This window comes from Cololabis saira, chromosome 9 (assembly GCF_033807715.1).
Source record: "Cololabis saira isolate AMF1-May2022 chromosome 9, fColSai1.1, whole genome shotgun sequence".
In the NCBI taxonomy this organism is placed as follows: domain Eukaryota; kingdom Metazoa; phylum Chordata; class Actinopteri; order Beloniformes; family Belonidae; genus Cololabis; species Cololabis saira.
Window position 1 is genome coordinate 33,469,250 of NC_084595.1, and position 24,841 is coordinate 33,494,090.

Genomic DNA, 24,841 nt, shown 5'->3' on the forward strand with positions numbered 1-24,841 from the left:
TAGTTGGCTCTGGCAGATAAAGCTGTTTCCACACATGCACTTCACGACGGGTGTTGAAGACATGTTCAGGAAATATTGAACATGATTGAAAAGTACACAGTGGAAATCACAGCGTTTGTTTACAACACATGGGAAACTAGGCTCTCCTGCCATCATCAATGGGTGTTGGTTTTTTTCATGTTAATAAACTGAATATTTTGATATGTCTCCAAAATCAGAGGATTACCTTGTATATTCACAGCATCCCACTCTGAGGTCACTACACATTATTACCAGGTAGCTGGCTGTGTAATCTCATCAAAAAGTCAGGCTCTCAAATGCCGTCCCTCCAAAATGTGTCCTGAAAATGTCAGGGCTCCATAGCCAGTGTGATAATGGTTTACGATATGCACAAAGCAAAAAAAATGTAATTTGCTGGCTTTTTTTTGTTTGACTCCTGCCACTGTCAGACAGATTTTACAGAATAACCAGGGTGCAGAAATGTGCAAGCATCCATATGAAGTTCCCTCGCATGGTGTCTGGTCTCATTGGTCTTGACAGGGTGAGAAGCTCAGTAATCTCTAACAACCTTGAAGTCAGTCACTGATCCTTCACGCCAAAAGGAGCAGCGCGGCAGACACAGTTCATATTTAGTGCGTCCACCCAGGATGATTGAGTGGATAGAAACAAAGGGGCAGACCCCTCTGGGATAAAACCTGCTCATTGATAAGTGGATGAAAGAGTTACATTCTTTGTTGAGTTGACTAAAAGGAAGGTTTCAAAAATCCCCCACTTGCTGAACATTGAAATACTGTATATTAAAGAGATCTATATGCTTTAGACTATTGCTGTGTTGCTACACTTAAATATAAGATAAAAAATAAATAAACAGAAAAGAGAAGTAACTATTATATATGTTGGCTTCAATGAGACATAAGATAGAAAGCTGTGGGGAATAAAGTACAGTCACAAATGAGTTGGCAGCACAGTGAGAGAGGGCTGTAGAAAACCTTCTGGACCTGTTTACTGCTGTGTTTCAACCTGAAAGCAGTCACGCCTGAAGGCTGCAAGAAAATAAAGGACTGTGTGTGTCCGTGTAAAGGTTGTGAGCAATTTTTATAGCATTGGTTTTATTATTTTGGGGATCACTTTTTACAGTTCCAATACAGTTGCTTGGGCGAAGCTTATTGTTATGCTTATGACTCCTGGTGGAAGCTGCACAACAGCAACCACGCAGCTTGATATTCCTCACCTTCTTTCTAATCATGTTTTGTATTTTTCACATTTAACTTTTTTCTCACATCTGTCTCACTCTGTTCCCGTCTGTTTTTGTCATGGACAGATTTCACAGCTCCCTTTTCTCTCTCACTATCTTTTCTTTTCATCACTTCTTTCTGTCTCGACACCCTGCTGCGAAGGTGTTGCTGTTGCTGTTTTCTTTTTTGATCAAATAAATAGATAAGTAAATAAAAAGAAGGGAAAGAGGTATTTCAGAATGTTAGGCTTTCCCCTTTTCATCTGCCGGACTGGTCGTTTACTTTACTTGCAAAAAGAAATATGAAATACGGTTTGTTATGTTGCCTCATGGGAAAAAAAGGTTTTTCAGATAAGTTATTTTCTTCATATGTGTGCCCTTGTGTCTCAACTTATCTACTCACCCAACACGTCTTCACAAGCCCAAGTAAAGAATTCATTTTCTAAGCATCTCTTTCAAAGCATGTGTAGCATATGTCAGAATTAGAGACTCATACGACACTTCATCTGTATAATATTACTTTAGTTTTTAGTTTATTTAACTGTGCACAGACCCCCCCCTCTATTCGGATAGGTGTGTGGTGACATATGGTGAAACTTCACAGTGAGGCATGGCTTTCTACTTCTTCGAGTAGCTGCATGTGTCCACATTGCACACAATTTCAACCTCTAAGATGAAATTTACACTGAAATTCCATGTCCATCATGTTTTGGGCTGCAGTAACCATTTACAACCTACAAGCTGCCTCCAGCAAGAAGGCTGAAGCTGAAATATGAAATATTGACAATATTTGTTCAAGGACACGCTTGATCTTCAGTCATAGTATACAATTTAAAAGTTCTAATGTTAATCAATACAGAGCATTGATTACCACCGCTGGTTCGCTGATACAGAGCATACAGATGTGTTCTAGCTGAGAAGCTGTATCTTACGTTTGCTTTGAAGGCAGCTGTTTCATAGTGCTGCGGTGTAGACGGTCCATCCCAAAGACTCCTCTGAGTGTGTTCTACTGATACGTCTGAGAGGGTTTCATCAGTCGGGTTTCATCAGTCGGATACCTTGCAGCCAAGCATTTTCCAAGCTTCATTCAGCAGTCGGCGGATACAGTAGATGTGCTGCAGTTCTTTCTAACCCTGAGATAAATCAAACGCTGGAGCCAGCAGTAAAGTAGCTCCATTTCCTCTAGTAAATTATATAATAAAAACACAAGTGAAATGAGAATTTCTGCTTTCACGTCACAAGGTGGATGACAAATCGCTCCTTTCAGTGTTTCTACAGGTGACAGGACCAGTGCTGGTGATGTAAACGGGGAGTTTTCATAAGGCAAGACCATGTCATTTCACCCGGACCTGGTTCAGCCTTTGTGATTTTTGAAGGGCAAGGTTTTATAGACCGTGTCCTCTGAAGGATGCAGCCCCTGAATGGGAACATATTTTCTGTTTTAGGGTCCTGTTGTGTGTTGTGTTCTGTACCCGAAAAGGATTGGCTAATAAAAAAGTGTGAAGGAAAACACGAAAAAAGAGTGATTCGCACTTTGTAAAGACACGAAAATTTAACATTACTCTATTATGAAAAATACAGTTGAGCAAGGGGAAGATGAAAAGAAAACAGAGAGAAATATTATTTTTTTTTCTGCCAGATCCTATTAAGGGTGGCATCTTAGTTTTGGCTCACTGATCCGTCTCGGCTGATCCGTTTCTCCAACATCTGTCTCCAATTACTTCTCCCTTCCACTATCACATCTCTCATCGGCTTAACGGGTTCTGAGTAAAGATTTGCATAGAGCGTGGCAATAGGCGATTAATTTCTTTATTTTTTTTTCCCCGTTCCTTCTTCCTGGAGTAAAAAAAGGCAACTAATGACAGCCGATGGTAATTAAACAACTGAGAAAACAAAGAGAGGAGATGGAGTGAAGAAGTTGTCATATTGCGTCTCCAGGGATGGAAGCAAGTGTTGCCACTAGAGCGAGCAGACGGACAGAACGCCTCATGAGGAATTGGTGCCACCTGCCTGCCAGCCTTTCATTATCTATTAAGACTGAGCATCTATATGTTCTTTGCTTTTAAGTAAAAGGTGAATGATTCTTGGTTTAGAAACAAGCAAAGCAGTTTTGACTGGGTTTTGTGTGAGGAGAGGATGGCGTACTTGTCTTAATTAATTTACTACAGTAGATGAACACTTCTTAAGCAGATGTATACTTTTTCTTTTTTTTTTATAATAAATTCAATAGGCTGTTCTTTCACAACGCTCTATATTTCCCATCATTTCAAAAGCAAAAAAAAAAAGCATTTCTATTTAAGCTGGAACATAAGTCAGGAGTAAAGTTATATAAACACATTTTTCCCTCATACATTTCAAGAGAATCTGTCTTAAAATAACTATTCATGTATATTGATGGAACGCGATGTGTAAAGGAGGAGGGGCTGTCTCTGCGTTTCTTGCTTTGATTGATTTCCCTGCACCTGATCCTATCTTTTTTCAGATCTTCACATATCTGCATGGAGCCAGCTCGTGCACAGAGGGAGGACATTTTTGGCTGAGCATCAGCTTCCCATTGTTGTTCTCCCTGATTGTTCAAATGAAGCCCAAACAAAGGCAACAGAATGAGATGCCAGTCCAAAAAGAGGCCATGACAGGCCAAGAGACAGAACCGCTTGGCTCAAGGATAGACAGAACCATTAGTAGGTCTGTGAGGACCTTAATTAATTAGCTTTGTATCAAACATTTCACTGTTATTAACCCCTGTCACGCTTCCAACACTTTCTACAGACACACAACATCCTCTTATCTCCTGCCTGTGTCATTCACATTATGTCTTTTATAAACAAGAACAAAAGCAAACAATATTTGATGAATCAGACTTCTGTTGCATTTTCCTCTCGCAGCTTCTGAGAGCCTCACAATTTACAGGTAAATTAATTGCCATTCATTCTGGAGCAAAGTAACAGAAGTATCTTGGTTGTGGTTTGCATATAGATGTGATGATGTCTTGTTTCACTCCACAGAGGCATGAACGGAAAGCAAATTTTGGTGTTGCTTCTGGCAAGTGGGAGATATACTATCTCCAATATTCAGAAACTAAGAGAAGCTTTAGATCTCTGGTGGTTATCACATCAGACGTATGAATAGTCGATTTTGAAGTTGTTGTCTGTGCCTATCTCGCGTATCAAAATCAAACAAATCAAAGCAGAGTGATGCAAGAAAACATATGCAGAAGTATGTGGTGAGAGTTTGCTGTGAAGGCAGTTCAGAACCAGCAGTTACATTATTAACAGTGATGAGAGATTTGATGGTAAATGCCACAGCTTAATGATCTCATTTTATAAATAAAACCTTCATTTAAAGTAAACCCTTCCCATGAGGTCACATAAGGTGGTGGTGAGTGTGATTCAACATTTGTGCCACACTGATGAGATTGTCTTCACTAGCATGCTTATTGATTGTTTATTTCAATGTGAAAAGCTTATATTTACATTCACTCGATATGCAACATTGTATGGATGGCATTATTAAATTCAACACTAGAAAAATAGTTAATAATATAACACTGAACCACAGTTACTCCAACACTGGTGTTCGGGGATTAACGCTGGTAAACACATAAGTGTTGATGTTGGAATTTACGGTGTGGTCAAATTTACACCGCAGGTGTTGGAAAGCATCTCATCCCCAAAATATACACTAACACTTGATGAAATTTATTCTGAAAGTGTTACTTTTAATCTCAATAGTTTTCAAATAACACTGATTACAACCAACTGACAAATGAACAGCGGCGGATTTTCTGTGTACATGAAGTAATTGGCTCCTGCATTCCCTTACAAGTCTGCATTGTCATATCAACTTGCCATTGGTCAGTCACACTATCACTTTAAAGTAAAGACAAACAAAACTTAGCATGAACAAAAAGTTAGTAGACTGTCTCGCCTTTTATTACAGATAAGCACCACATGCCGGCAAGAGTTTATACATTTTTCTGCTGCTTCCAAGTCTTGAGAATCAAATTCTTCACATTTGCAGTATGTTCAACCCTGACAGAAGCAGATTTAGTTCTGTTTAAAACTGATTAGGTCACTGAGAGATAAAGGCTGGTGTTACAGACAAAAAAAAACAGAAGTGAATTTCTTACTGATACATGATGTGAAGGGCAAGAAAGACATAAAGTTGAAGTACTGACTCCAGTGTTTTTTCTCAAAGGGAACATGTTATGAGGAAAAAATGCTTGAGGCCATTTCTTTGGGTGTTTGAAGTTACTGCTATGTCAAAGATATAGTAGAACTCTGTCACTTTGTTTTCGGGTGGCCGAGGTCAGTGAGCCTCCTTTGTCTCCTCTCAGCTTCCTACCAAGCTACAGTTGCTGCACATCTGAAGCTAAAGTCTTGAGTGGTTGAATCCACCCCCTTAAAGTGGCTGCTGTGAACACAGCAGTGAAGATATGATTTCAAATGGAGATTTTGTACAGTTTCTCTGTGGTGTTGTCAACAAAACAAGTCGTAGATATTTAATGAAGACATTTTTTAAATAATTGTGATATATCTAATTTAAGTAAACATCAAAACCTTTTTAAAAGCTTAGATTACTTTATGTTACTTGCCTAGGTCATATTAGTAACAGGTTTAGTAACAAGCAACAGGCTCTTTCTGTAAGGATTACAAAAAAACTGATTTTTTTTCTTTTAAAATATAGCAGGTAAAAGTAATAATTTGTTAATGAATAAAATAAAATAAACTACTCAGATGCCACAATTCTGTTTAGGTCCAGTAACAGAGTATTTGTACTTCATCATTTTCTACTTCTGATGGTTGTTCCAACAACTACCAAGCTTCTCCTCCTGTGGCTGTGTTACAATGGGGAGGACCACTGAGACAGGGAAGTGTGTAAAGATTGAAGATTCCCTCATTCCTTTAGAGGAGAGCAGAAATCAAGTGCAATTTTAGCGCTTGGTTACCCAAACCACTATACTTCCTGAGACCTAATCAGGGGCAGTTCATACCTCAATTGAATCAACTAGTTATTTTACTATTGAAATGATGAGTAAAAGTGAAAAGAAATATATATACATTACGAGGCTACAAAAGCTACCACTCAGAAATCAAACCAATGCTTTTTAATTAGACTTCTTTTAGCAATGCCACTTCACCACCATCCACGTGTTCTCTGAGCTCAGGTTCTAAACGATTTATATATTATATATATATATATATAATATCAGTGTGTGTAAATTTAGAGCAAAATTAATCAGTTTTTGATGGGTTTTTTTCTAGATGGTGGTTCTCTTAAAATGATCCATATTTTTCTGTGAGAGGAGAAGAAATTAAAAAAAAGGCAGACACAAGAAGGGACAATAGATCCTAGAGTATGTTTGGCTGATTTTAAATTTGAGCAGGGCTACATTCAGAGGCCAAACTGTATTTGAACCATGAATCAGATAGAGAGACCAATAAAAAAAAACAGACAGTCACTGGCCAGGATCAGTATTAGGAATGGAAAGTATCATCTAGGAGGAGTTTTATAAGTCTGGGGGTGTATTTGCTCACCTTGAAAGGTACAGTTGTCTGCAAGAAACTTCAGACTTGAAGTTGAAGTTGAACTTGTTTGTTTATTCATGCTATTTCCCTCATTGGTTTGAAGGTGGATCATCTTACTGTGAACAACCCTGTTGATCCAAAGCTATTTTTGATCAAAAACGGACAGGTTTTTTTTTTTTTTTAATTTCTCATTGTTACTTTTCAACTCAGTGTTGAAAGGTTTTTCAGATGTTAACAAAACTCCAAGAGCTCCTAAAGAAATGTCTGACGTGCTTTGGTCCAAATATCACGGAGATGCAACGGAAAATCTTCATTTTGAGCTATGTCTTCACACCTCTACAGTATTAATCACTATTTTAATCTCTTTCTTATCTATGTGTTGCTGATCAGTCCTGAAACATGAAACACATCAACAAATGTGAATGTGATTAGATTAAGTAGAATTCACTCATGGGGCCTTTGAGGAGCTTGGAGAAGAAGAAACAAATGGTGTTTTTGGTAATGCGCCTGCTCCACATCGTCAGCAGCAGAGATAGCGGTATATTGCTTTTAAAACCAAATGGCATTTTGCATCCTTATTTAGAACTAGTTAGAGAGAATCATACAAAAAGATAATAATAAATAATAATCCATTTTATTTATAGAGCGCTTTTAAAAGATCTCAAAGACGCTTATGACGCTTACGCAGATGACTGATTATTTCAGCCGTGCTCCCTGTTTCATAGTGCTATGTCTGGATGAAAGCACAAATCGGGGGTGCAGTTTTAAATAACTCAGGATCATGGTTCAGTTACCTCACTGTTTTCATTAATCACGCTCCATCTTCACAACAGTCATTTTAAATGATATACAGGACACACTAAGTGCAAGCCATGAAAAAGAAACAAAATTGGTTGACTTTTGTCTCCACCTTGGCAAGGAGGGAGCTTGGAAATTAAAAAAGGGGCAAAAGTCATGGGCGAATGGAGAAAGAATGAAGATACTGAGATTACCGATGATTTAGTTATTAAGGATCTCACTGGGTTGCTCATCTCACGTTCATGAACTAGGAAATAAAATAGAATATACTTCATTTATCCCTTACGGTAAATTCTTTCGCCACTGCACTCCAGTGCAGAAATTACAAAGATTAAGATTAAATAAATATATTAAATAAGAGTCACAAACTAAAATGACAAAATGAGCTGAATTTGCAAACCCCACCCCCAACAATGTACAAGATAAAATATACGCATAAAACAAGATAAAGACATAAAATATCGTGTCAAGCTGGTTATTGTGCATGAAGTGAGGAGTTGTAAAGTTTGATGGCCACTGGCAGGAATGATTGCCTGTGACGTTCTTTGGTGCAGCGTGGAGGAATAAGTCTTTTACTGAAGGTGCTTCTTTGGCTGGCCAGCACATCTTGGAGAGGATTTGAGGAATTGTCCAGTATGGTTTAAGTCCACTGGCGTCCTTAACCTTAGTCTGCTGCCCCAGCACACAACAGCATAGATGATGGCACTCGTAAAACACCCGCAGAACGGTACGACAGATGTTGGACTTAAGTTGCCTCAGAAAATATAGACAATGCCGGCCGTTCCTGTAGAGGGCGTCTGTATTTTTAGTCCATAGGTACTTATATTCCTCCACCAGGTCCACGGTGACCCTGCAGATAGACGGGGGTCTCTGGAGCCCCGGTCATCCTCAGGTCCACCACCAGTTCTTTAGTCTTTGGCACATTGAGCTGCAGATGTTTCTGCTCACACCACGTGATGAAATTGTCCACCACACCCCCGTACTCAGTCTCCTCACCCTTGCTGATACATCTCACTATTGCAGAGACATCAAAAAGCTTGTGAAGATGGCAGGTCTCTGTGCCGAATCTGAAGTCTGTTGTATACAGGGGGAAGAGGAAGGGAGAGAGGATGGTCCTCCGGTGTTGCTGATTAATCTGCCTGACCTACAGAGCTGCAGGTGCACATACTGGGGTCTACCCATCACGTAATCCACAATATTGGACACAAGAAGGAGCTCCACCTGCATCGTTGTCAGTTTCTCACCCAGTAAAACCGGCATGATGGTGCTAAATGCACTGGAGAGGTCAAAAAACATGACTCTCACAGTGCTCGCTTGTCCAGCTCATTGTAGACATAATTGAGCTCCTAGGCGGAGCTGGTAGGCGAACTGGAGGGGGTTTAGTAGTGGTGGAACCATGGGTCGGAGCTGATGCAGAATCAGTCTCTCCAGGGTCTTCATGACTGGAGGATGAGTGGCTGTAGGAAGTGGCAGAGATAGAGAGTGGAGTGGGCGCTAACTGCAGGCGTGCAGCAGAGGAGTCCAGAGGAGGGCGAGCTGGGATCACCATGTCAAATCTGTTAAACAACAAATTCATCTCATTTGCCCAGTCCACGCTGCCCCAAACTCCTCTATTGCTGGCGGGTCTGAAGCCAGTGACGGCCCTCAATCCACTCCAGACCTCCCTCATGTTGTTCTGCTAGAGTTTCCACTCCAGCTTCCTCCTGTACTTCTGTTTGGCCTCCTTGATCTTCACCTTCAGCTCCCTCTGGATTGTTCGCATCTCTTCCCTGTTGCCAGCTTTGAAAGCCCTCTTTATTATTGAGGATTTTGATTCCTTTGTTAAACACGGCTTTTTATTCGGGTAACAAAGAACAGTCTCTAGTGGGACAATGGTGTAAACACGAAAGTTGATATAGTCCGTTACACACTCTGTGAGCCCATCAATGTGTTCTGCATACGTCTCACAGAGCGTCTGCCAGCCTGTTACCTCAAAGTCAAGTCAGGTTTATTTATAAAGCACTTTAAAAACAACAGCTGACCAAAGTTCTGCTTAGGGGGCAAGCTGTAAAGCATCCATGCAGTGTCTCATAGGCCACCTCAGACCATCTCCTCATGGCCTTTGTGGTTACAGGCTGGTTCGTCACCAAGGCACATGACAGGTAGAGGTGAATCAGGTTGTGATCTGACCTGCCAAGTGGGGGGAGATTAGAGGAGCTGAGCTAATAGTAATATAATTGTAAAATAATAAAAGACCCCATGATTATGGTTCATTGATGTGACAGTATTTGTATATATGTACTCTTTTTGGTTGCAGTTGAGTCCAGGGCCTTTTCCTGAATTGAAACTCAGCGACTCCCCCTGTCCTGTCCTTTGACTACACAGTTTAAATAGGGATTCAAAGGAAGAGCAGTGGCCAACGCACATCAGAGTTGGATGTGCTGCAAATGGTTTGAGATGAGGTTTTGGTCAGGCCAAAACCAAGGAATGGAAATCAGAACCATTTCCTTATAAGAGTAGTTGTATATATCGTTTTTTCCCCTGCTGTGTCGTCTGTTTAGTGTGATCCTGTGCAGACCTTTCTTTTTATCTTGGTCATTTTAATTAGCATCTGTGTATGTAGTTAGTATCTCACAGTGTTTCTGTAGAGATGAACTTCTGCACTGATTAATATGGTGCAATTTGAGTCAAAACCTGGGGAGCAAAGGTAAGAGTGTGTGCAGAGTGGTTATGTGGAGAATATAATGTAGAGACAGATGTCAGTGTTAAACAAATGAGACTTGCATATCAATTACATTCTGCCATAGCTTGATGATTTCATCCGAGTGAGTTCAAGCATTTTCAGCAAGATTAAGACCTTAAGACTGAACATTGTTAATATTTTTTTTTACTTTTTAATTCAGTACACTGTCCAATGTCACTGTCATTGTAAAAGGTCTAAGTATTAAAAGCAAGAACAATCAGGCTCCTATTGCTCCATGTTTCATTATAGTGGACGGTTTATGAAACTCTTGAAGGTTACTTTTAGTAGTCATATTTAGCACCACAAATACATCATGAGCACAGCCCACTGGAGGGCCATATTCATTTATGAGTCTTTTTGGATTTCTTGATTGATGCTTTTGTTTGTGTATTGTACAAAAGTGACAGGCTGCTATTGTTGGATATTCCCACCCCTGAGCAAGAGCAACCACGAAGCAAATTATCTTTTGATGTTGAGAATGCGCTCATCTATACGTTGATCAACTACTGATAATACATGTATATTTCCTCAAGTTCAGTATTATATGACAATGCACAAAATTTGTAGCTTCTGTTCCTCCTTTGTTTGAAACAAGATCTCGGTTATAACTTTATGTACAGTACAAGCTGACAATCAAGTCACAGTTTCTTTATTATGAACATTTAAACACAGCAACAGCGTGGCCATTGTTCTTAGACAGGTTTGTCAAAGCTCAATATTTTGAAGGTGGTTTATAAAAGAAGCTTAAGTAAACTAGAATAAAGTAAACTAGGGTTTTTTTATCATCTATTTCAAACATGACATGGAAGAGACTGAAAGTGAAAACGTATGTGACAGTTTCTCTGTGTTTGTATTAAAAAGACTCACCTTGTATTACGGTTAAATTGTTAGTCCCCTCTGTCAGATCAAACAAAAGTGCCATTTCCTTAAATTGCCTATAACCAAAACTATCAAGTATGGTAAATGAAGAAAGAAGCTGCTTTTTATCTTATAGGATACCCAGACCTGCACGCCACAAAAAGTGGAGGCACTGAAAAGCTCTCTTAAAAAAAGAAAAAAAAAGTTATCAAGAAAAATGTGCACCCCCAGGTATTTAAAGCTTGAGACCAACACAACAGCTGGTTCTTCAAGTTAAGGGCAGGTGAAAACCTCCCTCCTGAAATCCACACTCACTTACCATATTTGCATTGAAGCAGTGATTTTTCACACTGCAGATGTTTCATCTCCTGCTTGTATTCCAACGCATTGAAGTGGAAGATCAGTCCCACCACTGCTGTGTCGTCTGCAGACTTGTCAGTATTACTGTCTGAGTACTTGGATGTGCAGTCAGAAGTCAGCAGAGTGTAGAGCAATGAGCTCAGAGCGCACCCCTGACGAGGGCCAGATGATGGGAGAGGAGGAGATGTTGTGGATTTTACTGTCTCTGGCCTGTTGATTAAGAATTGCATAACTCAGTTGAAAAAATGTTGTTTTAACTCTGAGTGCTTATAGTTTTTTGCACCAGGATTTGTGGGATGATGGTATTGAAGGCAGGGCTGTCGTTCAAGAAAAGCAGTCTGGCATTATCTGGGCCCACAGCTTGCATGGACCTTCTCACATCTTCATTAACCGTACTGGTGGGCTACTCACAATGTAGAAACACTGATGGTTGCAGGGGAGGTGATGTAAGCCAAGCTAATTATATCAAATGATATAAATATAAAAATAAAATAAAAATTCTAGCACTAACATGGCAGCACCTGTGTCTAACTGGACTCACAGCAGTCTGACCAGCACTTATCCAGCTGGACCCTCCTATGTGATTTCTCACTTGTGTCATCCTGTCAGATGTAAGTTGCTTTGGATAAAAGCGTCTGCTAAATGACAGTAGTTGTAGTAATAGTAAATGTTATATTAAGGGCATCAGGAATAGATGGGTCATTTGCAGAAGTTTCCCCTTGAGTTTTCATAGATGCTTGAGTCCTGAACAGTCAGGAGAAAACAAACCTCAGTGTTCAACTAGGGTTCCTTTTGGGATAGATGGTGATTGCTCTGGCTCAGTAAGCCTCCATTCTCATCACCACCACCAAACACTGATGATCTTCAGCTCTGGTTGCCTGGGCTTAAGCACAGGACAGCAATCAGGAACCATCTTGATCATCACTCAATGTTTCTTATTCGTTTTCATGGGTTTGTTTTTTTACCCTCATTTTTGACTAGATAGAAATAAGACATTTCATTATTGACAAGAAGGTGATTTATTTTTATATATCTATAAAATAACTTTAAATAATCTTTAATATTATTCTTATTTGATCAAATGTAATGTTATTAAATCTGGTAAACGTACTACAACCTATGATTTCAGTGTGTCAAAAGAAAACTCGTCCAGTACAAAACAAAAAATGTTCAAGATTTTATTAGATGTTCTTCCCTCCCTCTCTCTAACGTGCCTTTGTCAAGGACCAGCCTTTGTGTTTGTGGCCCCTGGCCAATAAAATAAATCTATCTTCAAATTGAATCACTGTTTTTATTTGAGGAAATGTGGTGTCTGTAATTCCCTACAGAGCTAAACCATGAACAGCTTTAAAAACAAATAACATTTTGGTATCAATCGTATATATTTCAAGGGTAAACAGTGCTTACGAGCTTAAACTGCAGTGATGTGTTGTTTTTCCTCTGTTGTCCTTTAGAGTGTGGGAGCTGCGGTGTAATCAAACAAAGTTTGGCTGAGTTACAGTAACTCCATTAACAGAGATTTATAATGATCAGTTAATAAGATGAAAGACAGAACCAAGGACAACCACATTCAGAGAAAGTAGTAGAGGTCTTTAGATGGCGCCTGCAAGGATCTCACATTCCACATCCTGTATCTTACCATCTTTGTCCACTTCATATAAAAAGATACATAAATAAGAGAATGAAACAAAGCAAGACTTTGTGGTCAAAGAGATAAAAAAAACAGTCAATAACATCGACTCCCAGAGCCAGGGGGTTGGATTTGGTTCAGGTATTAAGGTAGTCATCTTCCAATCAAAAGATCAGTGGTTCAATCTTCAGACTCTCCAGCTCTCAAAGTTTCCTTGGACAAGATATTTTACCCCCACATGATTCCCACCATGCTCATCGGTGTGTGACTGTAGAGAGAAAAGCTTTTCAAATTCTGCGTGTAAACTACAGACTCACTATATGAGTGTTTGTGTGAATGTATGAACAAGAAACGCGCTACTACTACTACTACAACTATCATTTAGCAGACGCTTTTATCCAAAGCGACTTACATATGAGAGAACAACAAAAGCACAAAAATCGCATCCAAAATGGACATGTACCAAAAAGCAGGCAAATAATGTACTAAAGTATCACATCAGTGTATTTGAATAAATGAAATTAACAATAGCAATATTAGGATGACATGCGTCTATCCTTGAGAGAAGCACATTTCTCAATGACTCTATGGTTAGGGTCAGGGATGTTTTTGACAAGTTTCTTCTCCATAGAGAGCATGGCCAATGCATGAAGACGATGCTGTGCCATTGTGTTCCTGAGGAAAGTTTTGATTCTCTAAGTGTTGAGAAGCAGCTCTCAGATTCAGCTGTAGTCATAGGAGTTGTGATGATGATGTTAGGCAGAGCCACGGTCTCTGAGAAGGTGTCTTGAACATTATTCACCATGAAGAGCTGGTGCAGAGCCACAGCACCACAGCAGTTCTTGAACTCACTCTGCTGCACCTTGTGACGGACGGAAGTGACGTAGCGTAGCCCGACAAGCTCCAATCTCTTGTATTGAAGAGAAGCAACTGCGCATGTACATCTTAGAACAAAAGTCTATGGGCAAAGATACTTGAGTACCTGGGAGGAAACACGTGACCAATCAGTGACTTCAAACAGTATAGATAAAACATAAAGAGCTTTACTCACTAACTATATACTATTTATCTTGCGCATCTAAAAAAAAAAAAACAACAACATATATTTCAAAGTATTTTATTTAAATCTTTATCCTTGTGGTGACTGGTGGGGCTGCCACCCTACTGCCTCTATCGGCCAGCCGCCACTGGTGCTACCTCAACTCTAGAGCTGCAGGTTCGGTATTGAAAATGTATCATTTTTATTTTTTCCATTTTTATGAAACAGGAGATTTCAACCAAATCTAATTTATTATCTTCCGAATGTCGATAAAAACGTATTGTGCATGTTCTTGTAGTTTGTGTACACAGAGCTTGTGTCATGAGACAAAGTCTTAAATCTTTTATGGGACTGGTAAAATATTATATTTCTATTTTAGCTTAGAGAAAATGTTCACAAATGATAATGGCATTGTTTATGAGAATAGCAGAGCTTTGACTCTTTCCAGAGGTGTCAGCGTCTTTACTGTCCCAAAATGAGCATTCAGGCCTTTTTCGGCAAAGTATAGTGAATGAAGTGTAATTAAATCTTCAATCGTAAACTGTTCAAACAAACGTTTTACTGATTTTTTTGCTACAAATACATTAAACTTTTCATTTCAATAGCGATTATGAAAAACCATGAAATTATTCTTCAAAGTAATAGCAGTGCCTTTTTCTCTGCTTTTAATGATATAAAGAGTGGAAGGAGCCATTAGGATACCATGCGGTGAATTATTGAACACACGCGTGTGAACATCCCAAATACACACCTGCACATTCCAGCAGACCACAGGCTGTGTGAAAAAGGCTTGTCATTTCGCAGACATTAGTAATCAAACAGACCAAGAAACCAAGAGACACACCATGTGCACGCTTACACACACTAAAAGACAGGGAGGTTTGAAAATTTCATAAAGCCCCATTAAAGTTAATGACACACACAATCCAAAATAATGCGTTGTGAAAGAAATGTGTGTCTGTGTAAGTGTATGTTAGTGTCTGTTCTACTTAATATCCACTTTTTTTTCCAAGTTCATGCTTGTCAAGAAGGGTTAGGGTATAAATATCACAGCCTCCATGTTTTCTCTTCAATTCTGTCTCTCTTTCTGTTTCTTTTTTTTGAAAAAAACATTGCTCTACATAGTTGCTATAATTCTCATCCAGTGTCTTTTTTTGTGTTTTTTGAGGGATAATAAGCTGCAGTCTCCCACCTCACACGTACACACAGTTTGACAGTATACAGTTGCACAAAGTATGCAGCCTACATATAAATTCAATACACAACTAAGTGATGTTTATTTCAGACAGAGGCCAGAACCTTTAGTGCTTAGGTGGTCTATTTGTGTCCAAATCTCCAAAGATGGCAGAGTTTATAACTTGCTAGCATAGTAACCATCTTGATGCTGGTTTGGGATCACAAACTGTAAAACGCAAAGGCCGAAGCATTATGTCATGTCACCCATTTGTTTCTGAGGAGCAGTTTGAAGCCTCTTTTTTCGTTGTACAGGGCATAGCTACAGTATGTTGCTCGGGAAGCCAAAGGGAACACGCCCACCGCATGTCAATCAAAGTTATCTTTGGCTACCAGCTTCTTCAGCGGATCCCTGTGGAAATATCTCCAGAGCTGCCAGCAGGCGTTTACAACAGAATATACTGTGTAACATGTTCTGGATGGTGAAATCAAAAACTGTTGCTGCATTTAGCCGACGCTGGGTTTGTTCGAACAGCCGGTTGCTTCACTAGACACGGTAGCATGACAATTACAGATGAGGAAGTGATCGGGGCTAGGCATCAGCTGATTGACCGACTGTCAATCAATCAGTTTACAAATAAATGTATTGCTTTCTATAAACTCTCATGGTGTAGTACAACAACAACAAAAAAATCACCCCCCTCAGAATTGTCATTGCTGTCAAATCAAATGATTAATACCAAAAAAAATGTTTAAATATGTTTATTTCTGCTCTAAAGTTGGACATTTTAACATGGGAGTCAATGGTGATTCACTCACTTTTGGAGCCAGCGTCTGTTTTCAGTCGAGGAACTGCAAGGAAACTTAGTTCTGCATGAGTCTCAAGCCAGAAGTTAGATGAGTGGCACTTGGGTGGGATAGCAGTAGGCTAAAAGAATTGGATATATATTTTCATGTGCACTTCCATATCAGTCAGGAACTGCTGTCTCGCTCCAAATCCAAACTACTCACAGTCCTGCAATTTTGTGGGGAGTTTATAAATGGAGTTAGGAAATAAGAGACAGGAAGAGCAACTCGTCAGGATTGGGAAAAAAAAGGATGATGTCCTTAAATATCCCATTTAGCACTAATTAGTCTAAAAGTTGGCTACGATTCATTCAGTAGTATTTAAAGACTTGCCTGAATGGTATGTTGGGTTTCGTGTCTGAAAGCAGTTAAGATGTTACGACTGCAGATATCTCCAGTCGAGAGGAAATGTTGAATAGTGAAATGGCTGTGCTGTAAACGTCACACACCTCACAGCACACAGCAAGGTTTAAAGTGTTACCCAGGGGGGGATTTTAATTTTTTTGGACTTAAGGTGCTAAAAGACAGTAGCCGTGAAATCTCTGTGCATTATGGTAAATTACTCCTCTTACACTTCCCTTATGTAATGTTCTCATCACACATTCTGCGAATAAAAAGCTTTGAATAAATTAGGTTTCACATTGTTTGGCGGTCATGGATCACTTTAATTATCTCAATAACTCAGTTTCTAAAGTTAAGTTGTTCCTGTCTAAACCATGCAAAGCAGCTGTTAAATACTTTTTTCCCTCCCTTCTCTTTAAGGTGAAATATGGGCGGTTTGGCTTCATTTGGGATGCAGCAGTGCTGGAGTACGTTGCTAATAATGATGAAGATTGTTCCTTCAACACTGTCAGCAACAGCGCGCCAGACCGTGGGTATGGTATTGCCATGCAGCACGGCAGCCCCTACAGGGACATCTTCTCCCAGAGGTAAGAGTCAGGACGAGCAGCGAGCAGCGGTCAGCAGTATCTTTGCTTGTGTTTCAACTGTTGTATATGAGTGCATGATAGGGCACTGATGGGCTGCTTTTTGTTACTCCTCATCTCAGTCATCTTGCCTTTAAAAACCTGAGATGTTTTTTTTTTTCTTAACTTAGTATGTCTCATCTCAAATATTCTTGGAAAATGCATTTAATTCTACCTCTTTGAATTTAGATTCATTGTTTTAAATATCATTAGACATAGCAACTTCTGTAAAGTTTGCTTCGGCCGTGCTTGTGAGGAATTTGCTGTCTAAATAAGATACCAACGACATGGGAGGTTGACTTGTAGATTTATCTTCCAGTGGAAAGAGTGAAATGGCACTGAAACAGCTTGTGTGCGCCGATGCTTCACGTTGATGCTGAGTAAATGTGACAACTTTGCCACACAAATAAATCAACAAGAGGCTTGTCAGCAAGGGTTTTCCCAAAGAGAGAAAAACGTGTCATCTCTTTTGAATATAGTACGGTCTTGACCTCGACCTGTAAAATATCCTCAGATGACTATTTTAGAAATGTGATACAATATAGTAAAAACTGAAACTGATATGAATTGCGTATATTTTCAAGCTGATCTCATTTGTTCCACTTGTTTTGGCAGCACACAGTCTGAACTATATCTTTAATCCAAACAATGACCGATTTTGATTACTTATCTGTTTTGATACCTTCAGGGAATAAGAAAGCGTCATTTCTGCAGCCAGCACACAAATATCCCTCACTCATCTGCCTCTGGCAACCGTGCCGTGTTCCTGCAGTCTTAAGAGAGTCCTTGTTTGTCTGTTTTCATTAATCTCTGAAGTCATGCTGCAACCTAAATCACATCACCAGGCTGCAGTTTCACTTGACTGGGGTGAAGTGTTTCCATGAGGGCCTCGTGAGGATCATTCATATCCCAGCAGAGAATTAACGTGGCTTTATTTGCGATCAAGCATGAGATCATTTCAAGATGAGGGAAAGTACAATGTCTAATGCCTTCATTAAAATGCTGAAAATTACATTATGTAAAGTAGTCAGTGTTGTTGTTATGATAGTGTGTGCATGTGTCTATAAAAGACTTTAACTCAGCTCTGCATGGCCCAAAATATAACATTGTGTGAATGGCGAGGACTGTCTCTTAATAGCTCCATATCTGGGAAAATGTTTCTCTTCAGAATGTTGCCTTTTAATAGGTTTTATTAAAATAAACCAGCAGTTAATTGACAGGCCACATTTCCATTTCATTCCTATTATTTCAGGGGCGTTATGGCACTTCTGGGAAGACGGTTTGGATCTGTTGATTCAAGCCGAACACAGAGTCAAATTATCAGGAGAAAAAAGTGGTTGCACATGTATAATTGTTTTATTTTTCTTTGCTGTGATTTTTAGATCTGTCATTCTGACGTTCTCTATTACACAGATTAATGAAGCACAGCGTGGAGGCTTAACAGGAATTTTATTAGCAGTCTGTGCCTAGACTCTGTGGAGAAAAATAGTTTTAGTGTTTGGTTATCTTTTGTGGTCTGGCCATAGCAAATATTTGCACTTGTTAATGTATTTGTAGTCCCCTCAAAAATTAAACAACAGCTTATTGACCTTCATAGTATTTTTTCAACAGAATAGCTTCACCACCTTTTGCTACATTTGAGTAAAACAGTCATCTTGAATTAAATGACATGTACAGTATGTTCTTGTTTTGTTTCCCCTTTTTCTCAAGCTGATGCAGTTTCCTGAGTTTCAATATAAATATTTGTGAAATGCTTTTACCAAAATACCACACAGGTGATATACGGTACCTTTGATGAAGGTCTTTGATGGTTATTTGGGTAATTTGTGTCTAAATATACATTTTCAATGTTTTTAAAACTATATTACTGGTAAAGTCAATGTGAAAACATACAGCACCTTGAAAGCTCACAGTCGGACGAACAATAATCTGAACTCATTCTACCGCAGACCAGATTAGGGATGTTAATAATTAATCGATTTTCGATTAATTGCCGTTATGAAATTACCCGATTAAAATTAACGATTACAATTAATCTATTTATTTATTTATTTTTTTCGTTTAATTTCACCAGCTGGTATTACGCCCGGACCACATTTAATGCGACACAACGCGGTGCGCCGCGCACATAAAGTTAGAAGAAAGAGATGAGTATGTTTGGTTTTAGTAACATCATGCTCAGGCAATGAGTCTGCAATGGCCCAGACGGGAGACACATGTAGCTCAGTGCTTAACTTTTATTTTTAATCCACTCTATATTCTTCTGGTTGTTCTCCGATATGTTCCCCTAAAGCCTGAATTATGGTTCCGCCTTAAATCGACGCAGAGCCGCCGCCGTAGCCTACAGCGTAGGCTCTGCGTTGTTGTAACGCGGAACCATAAATCAGCCTTCACCCGGTACATACATAGGTTTCTCTAAACATCTGTCACCGCTACAGTTTTAACGAAAAGAAAATGTGCTCCAATACAGCAGGTCTCATAATTTTATTTTGAACACTGCCAAAACTCACTTAAAACGTAACTAGAACTTAAAATTTGCTTGACATAAATGACACTATTATAGCTGCTGCTACTACTAATAGCCTTGAAGTGCACTTTATATTATATTCCTTGTGGTACAAAAATGTCTTTTTGTTACTTTTGTATCAAATAAATATTTGATTAAGGAATACATTAAAATGTCCTTTGTATTTTATATAAGCAAAAAAAATTATGTTTGTATCTCAGATGGGGGAAAAACGCCGCTTATCAACTAATCGATGATCGATCGATAAGGTTATCGACTATCAATTAATGAAATAATCGATAATTTGCATCCCTAGACCAGATCAGGTTTGCCAAATTATTCACATCTATCTCAGCAGTTATGAATTATATTTTACTGAAAATAGTGTTGAACACACCAACAATATTTGGGCTAGCCTTGGATGGGAAGGGATTGGGAACATACGGGTGCACACACAACAGTCATTTCTGAGGGTGACAGACTCTACACCCATGACACGGATCACAAGAAAATGGAAACAACACATTTGCAGAAATTCTAATTATTCGTACCTTGTTGCTGTCACATATCTGCTTCATGTGGCCAGCAGACTGTTTGGTGCAGTTGGAGAATACTTTTGTTTGGTTTTGGGTGCATTTTTGTGAGTTTTATGACTTTCAGCTGTATTTGACAAAACTGAACAAGTTTTATTAGGTATAAGAGAGCTGAAAAAGCAACAATTAATACATAACTTACCCATAAACTCCAAAGTGTGCGAGCTTGAAGACTAAGAAAATGTACATTTACAACTAGCATGCTAACACAATTATCTCTGAAATAATTTTATTTCTTTAATCTGGCCACAATCCAATGTTTTTTAGTGTGTTTTTTTTTGTCTTGTTTCTCCACTCACAATCCTTATCTTCTGAGGCCGAGGGTCGACAGTGCTGCTGGCCTGTAAAGTTTGCTCTCTGTTGTAGCAAAAAGGAAGTATAAGGTGTTATATTAGTCAGTCACAGACTTTGTAAGCGGTATAAAGCGTAAACTGCTCTGATGGAGCTTATCCATAATACTAAAGGGGAACTGTTGTTGAACTTGCACACAAGCATTAGCGTTATTAAGTATATCCCATCAGACAGGCTGCATTGTACACAAAAATGAGATGGACAGGAATTTATTCCCATCAGTGAGCTTGTGAATTATGAGTGTCATCTATTAAAAGGGGAATTCAAAAAGGGCACCACAAAGTACAGGATATGAGGCTGGCCTAGCTGGCCAAAATAGACCACAGCCAGAGGGGAGAATTACATAAGTGGCCGGCATCTGTTATAATGCTATCACAGAACCCCCTTACCCCCTTCAGATGTCAGTTTGTTGTTGTAGTCTGTCTGCTCAACGCGTCTCAGAATACAATGTAAGCCAAAAGTATTTTTGCACCTTCATATTTCACATCTTGACACGATGACAAACAAAAATAATGACTATAGCCCTAGGCTTTACTGTCTCCATTCTATAATTCTACTTTGTAGTTTACGATCTGTTGAATTTTTTTTTTTTTTTCCTGGGACACAGTACTTTCCAGAGGTTTGACTCTCACTGGTAAATTGTTCTTTCTGCCATTTTCCTTAATGAAAAAGGCAAAGCCCTAGGATCAGTGCTGTGTTGTCCCTGTTTATTTAGCCCCTACATCAATCCATTGAGCCTTCCATCCATTCTCCAATATTCGTAGTACATTACATTTCCCTCCAGGTGGGCAGAAGGAGCATAAACCCCTCAGGCTTCTCTGCTTCCAGCAATTTTCTTGAGCTGCTCCCAAATGGGCGTGGAGATATAATCCGTCCAGCAAGTCCAGGGTCAACCTGGAGGCATCCTCCCAGCTAGCAGCACCTGCTGAACATCTCTGTAACGCATATATCTCAGCTGCAGGAGCTACCTCAAGTGCAACTTACTCCTCTGTGTCTGGAAGTGCAGCAGTTTTACCCTGAGGCTTTTTTATCTTCTTATGTGAAACTGTTGAAGTATGTTGCTAGGAAGAAGTTTAATCTTTTTGACATGTAAACTACATCAGGCAATACCCAGTCACAGAAACTGTCAGAATTAATATATCCACTTTCTGGTCTATGCACTTGTCAGCCGCTATGTATCTGATTAATCAGTACATATGTGAGCAATGAACATAAGCTACAGGATTTTTAGGCAGCTGTGGGGTCACATGTTCTGTTATGGCTAGTATATGAATGCTTTCATGCACAGACCGTGGTGTTAGTGTTGTTTTTTTGTTGTTGTTTTTTCTTTCTCGTACTGCACTACTTTTATTTTCATTCCACTGTATATACTTTTTATATTTTGTAATTATATATTTTTTACTTTTTATCCCTCTTTCGCTGCATGTGTGTGTTGTGTGTTGTGTGTACTGCTGCTGCGCAAAGCGGATTTCCCCACTGAGGGATGAATAAAGGACAATCTAATCTAATTGATTACTCTAAACTGACCTCATGTATTTAAATGAAAAATCATAATCTTTACCCAAAAAAAAGAGCTGTATCTTGTACATACGTCATCATCCAAGATTCATAGCCGGAGACATAACGACACTAACTATCCACTAAATTCAGAGCTTTACCTTACAGCCCAAGTCCTTCACTGGTAAGGTACACTACTACTACTACTACTACACATCACACTACTGTGATGTCATCACTGTGCCCTACTTGCACTCAATCTCAGTCCCTTTCGCCATCACTCCCAACAAGGAAGTAAACTCTGTATAAAGTAGAGATGTGGCCTACTGATCATCTTACGGGATACAATTATCCCCATGGCTTTGACTTGAAATTAATAAAAGTTGCATCAGTATTATTCTTTTTTCACAATTGCTTGTTTGAGATCTAAACAAGTTTTTGTGCAAAAGATCGTTTACTGATAATCAGCTGGATGTGTAGCATTATAAATACATATTGATATTTTTTTTCATTTTAGTGTCGTCGAGGAGAAATAAATAACACAAAATAAGTGAGTCACTATATGTTCAAGACTTAATTACATACTTTACACTATTTAAATTTATTTTCAGTCCAACTTAAATTAATAATACTCTTTTAGGAGCTTTAAACACTTTTATTGATATTTTGTTGATTGCTTGTATTTATATCTTACGTTGCCCTATATTTCAAATTTTCAAAGTAATTTGGATCTTGACAAAAAAAAACAGTTAATGAATTTTGACCACAAAAACAAAAGATGAAAGAATAAAACTTTTGAAAGTGCTTACATGACACAATATTGAAATGTAGCAACAAGTAATAAATATAAAGTCAGTAATTGGCTCGTGGATGTGGGGAGCGACTCTTGGCGCTGTGTTTGTCCATGTTCTATGTGCTCAAGGACTGTTTGCTATGTGCATGTCCCCGGGAGGCAAAATGAAAATAAGAAAAATGTACTTGCTCTGACACTTTGTCTTTTTCAAGAGACGTTGCAATGTTCTTTTCTCCTCAGTCTTCTACAGCGACATAATTTTCCCACCATTTTCCTTGTTGTGACGAAGCCATTGTCCACGTTCAAGTGTCGCACCACTTCCAGTCTCCGTTACGGTTTTTGAAAGCATGCGAATATACAAGCGTCTGCCAGAACTGTGAAACACATAATGTGAATGTGGCCACAAGTTCATGTTTATAAACGTGTACCGTGTATGTCCGTGTGTGTGTGTGTGTGCATGTGTTCCCATGCGCGCGCTACTCCTCTTTGACTGATGGAGTCAGTCTGCAGATTTACCAGTGTCAGAAAACAGTGCCACAATAGGGATGACTGGTTAATTTAAACTGACAGCTACCGACATGTTGTTTTGAAAAGCTGAGGGGGTGAGATTAAAGAAAGAAGGAAAAATTGCAAAGCCATGCATTCTTTTGTGTCTACTTGTCTGCAGGCATTGGTATAAATATTTGAAATAGAAGATCTAGGTGATCTATAATCCATAGCAGATGGACATCTTGAGGGTGCTGCAAGCATGGTTCTTCTTGTTTACCTTTACTTTCAGATGGATGATGGACCTGTGTGTGTGTGTGTGTGTGTGTGTGTGTGTGTGTGTGTGTGTGTGTGTGTGTGTGTGTGTGTGTGTGTGTGCGTGTGCGTGTGTGTTAGAAGTCAGTCAGTCAGTGCAACAACTTTAGTGACAGTAGATGATAAATGAGCTGATAATTAGCAGGAATGAACAGCTCTGACTAACTGAAAGATATGCTCATTGTTATGATATTAATATTATTTTTTCTCCATACTATCCTATTATAATCCTAGTTTTCCGTTTTAGCACTCTAGGGTACAGAGGGTACTAAGTTTACTGTTTGGAAGTAATCTCAAGAAGGTGCAGCTGCATTATTGCTTGGCTGCAGGCAACTGTTCATCAGTGGCGTGATATCTGATAGCTGAATTCTTCTAAAATAAAGACACGGTATGCTGTATTTCTACGGGGACCACGGCAGAGCCTCTTGCATGGCCTGCTTGAGGGGCCCAATGATGTTTACTACAATGACAAATCTCTGTCACACATATAAATCACGCCTCAGAGGCCCTGCTAGATTGCAGTTGTGAGGATACCTTCACTCTGTGGAAATTAAATTAGGCTGTTAGACTGTGGCATCTAAATTTTTGTCATGGTTTGTATGAAGGTGGGGATTAGAAATGTTTCGGGGCAAGAGAGGTTTGTGTGTTTATTATTTGGAATGGAAACTTGCAAAAAGAGAGGAACTGTGGCAGAAACAAATGTAACAAACTAACAAACAGTTACATATTGCAATGTTTATATATATATATATATATATATATATATATATATATATATATATATATATATATATATAAAATACATAATAATGACTGATTATCTGATGTCATTGCATTTGTTAATTTAAGAAGTTATAAGTTTGTCGTTTTTGTTTGATGAAATACTGTGAACGCAATGGTCTGTGTGCAAATGGGTGCATATACGGTAAATAAACATTTACTTTTTCTCCCTCTTTCCTAACATTTGTGGTATCACTTTCATTTTAGCCTTGAAATGAGTTATTCATGCATACACGCTTCACTGTTCCCATAAATTCAATGTTTACTCATGCATTTCTTTTATATGCAATCCAGAGGATACATTAAAGTCTAACCACACTTTAAGTAATGTGTCACTAATATGAAAGTAAACCATGGCTAAAAGTTG

General features: G+C 38.9%; 1 protein-coding gene across 3 annotated transcripts in view; it reads left to right on the plus strand.

Moving 5' to 3' along the window:
* The window catches only part of grid2 (glutamate receptor, ionotropic, delta 2), a 658,916-nt gene that overhangs the window by 598,763 nt on the left and 35,312 nt on the right, over positions 1-24,841 (plus strand). For all 3 annotated transcript variants that reach the window (XR_009783115.1, XM_061729310.1, XM_061729311.1), the window contains exon 14: positions 16,951-17,117. Coding sequence is in view for 2 of the 3 variants with exons in the window: in XM_061729310.1 (XP_061585294.1) it covers positions 16,951-17,117 (167 nt within the window). In the remaining variant the exon portion in view is untranslated. The remainder of the gene's footprint in view (positions 1-16,950; positions 17,118-24,841) is intronic.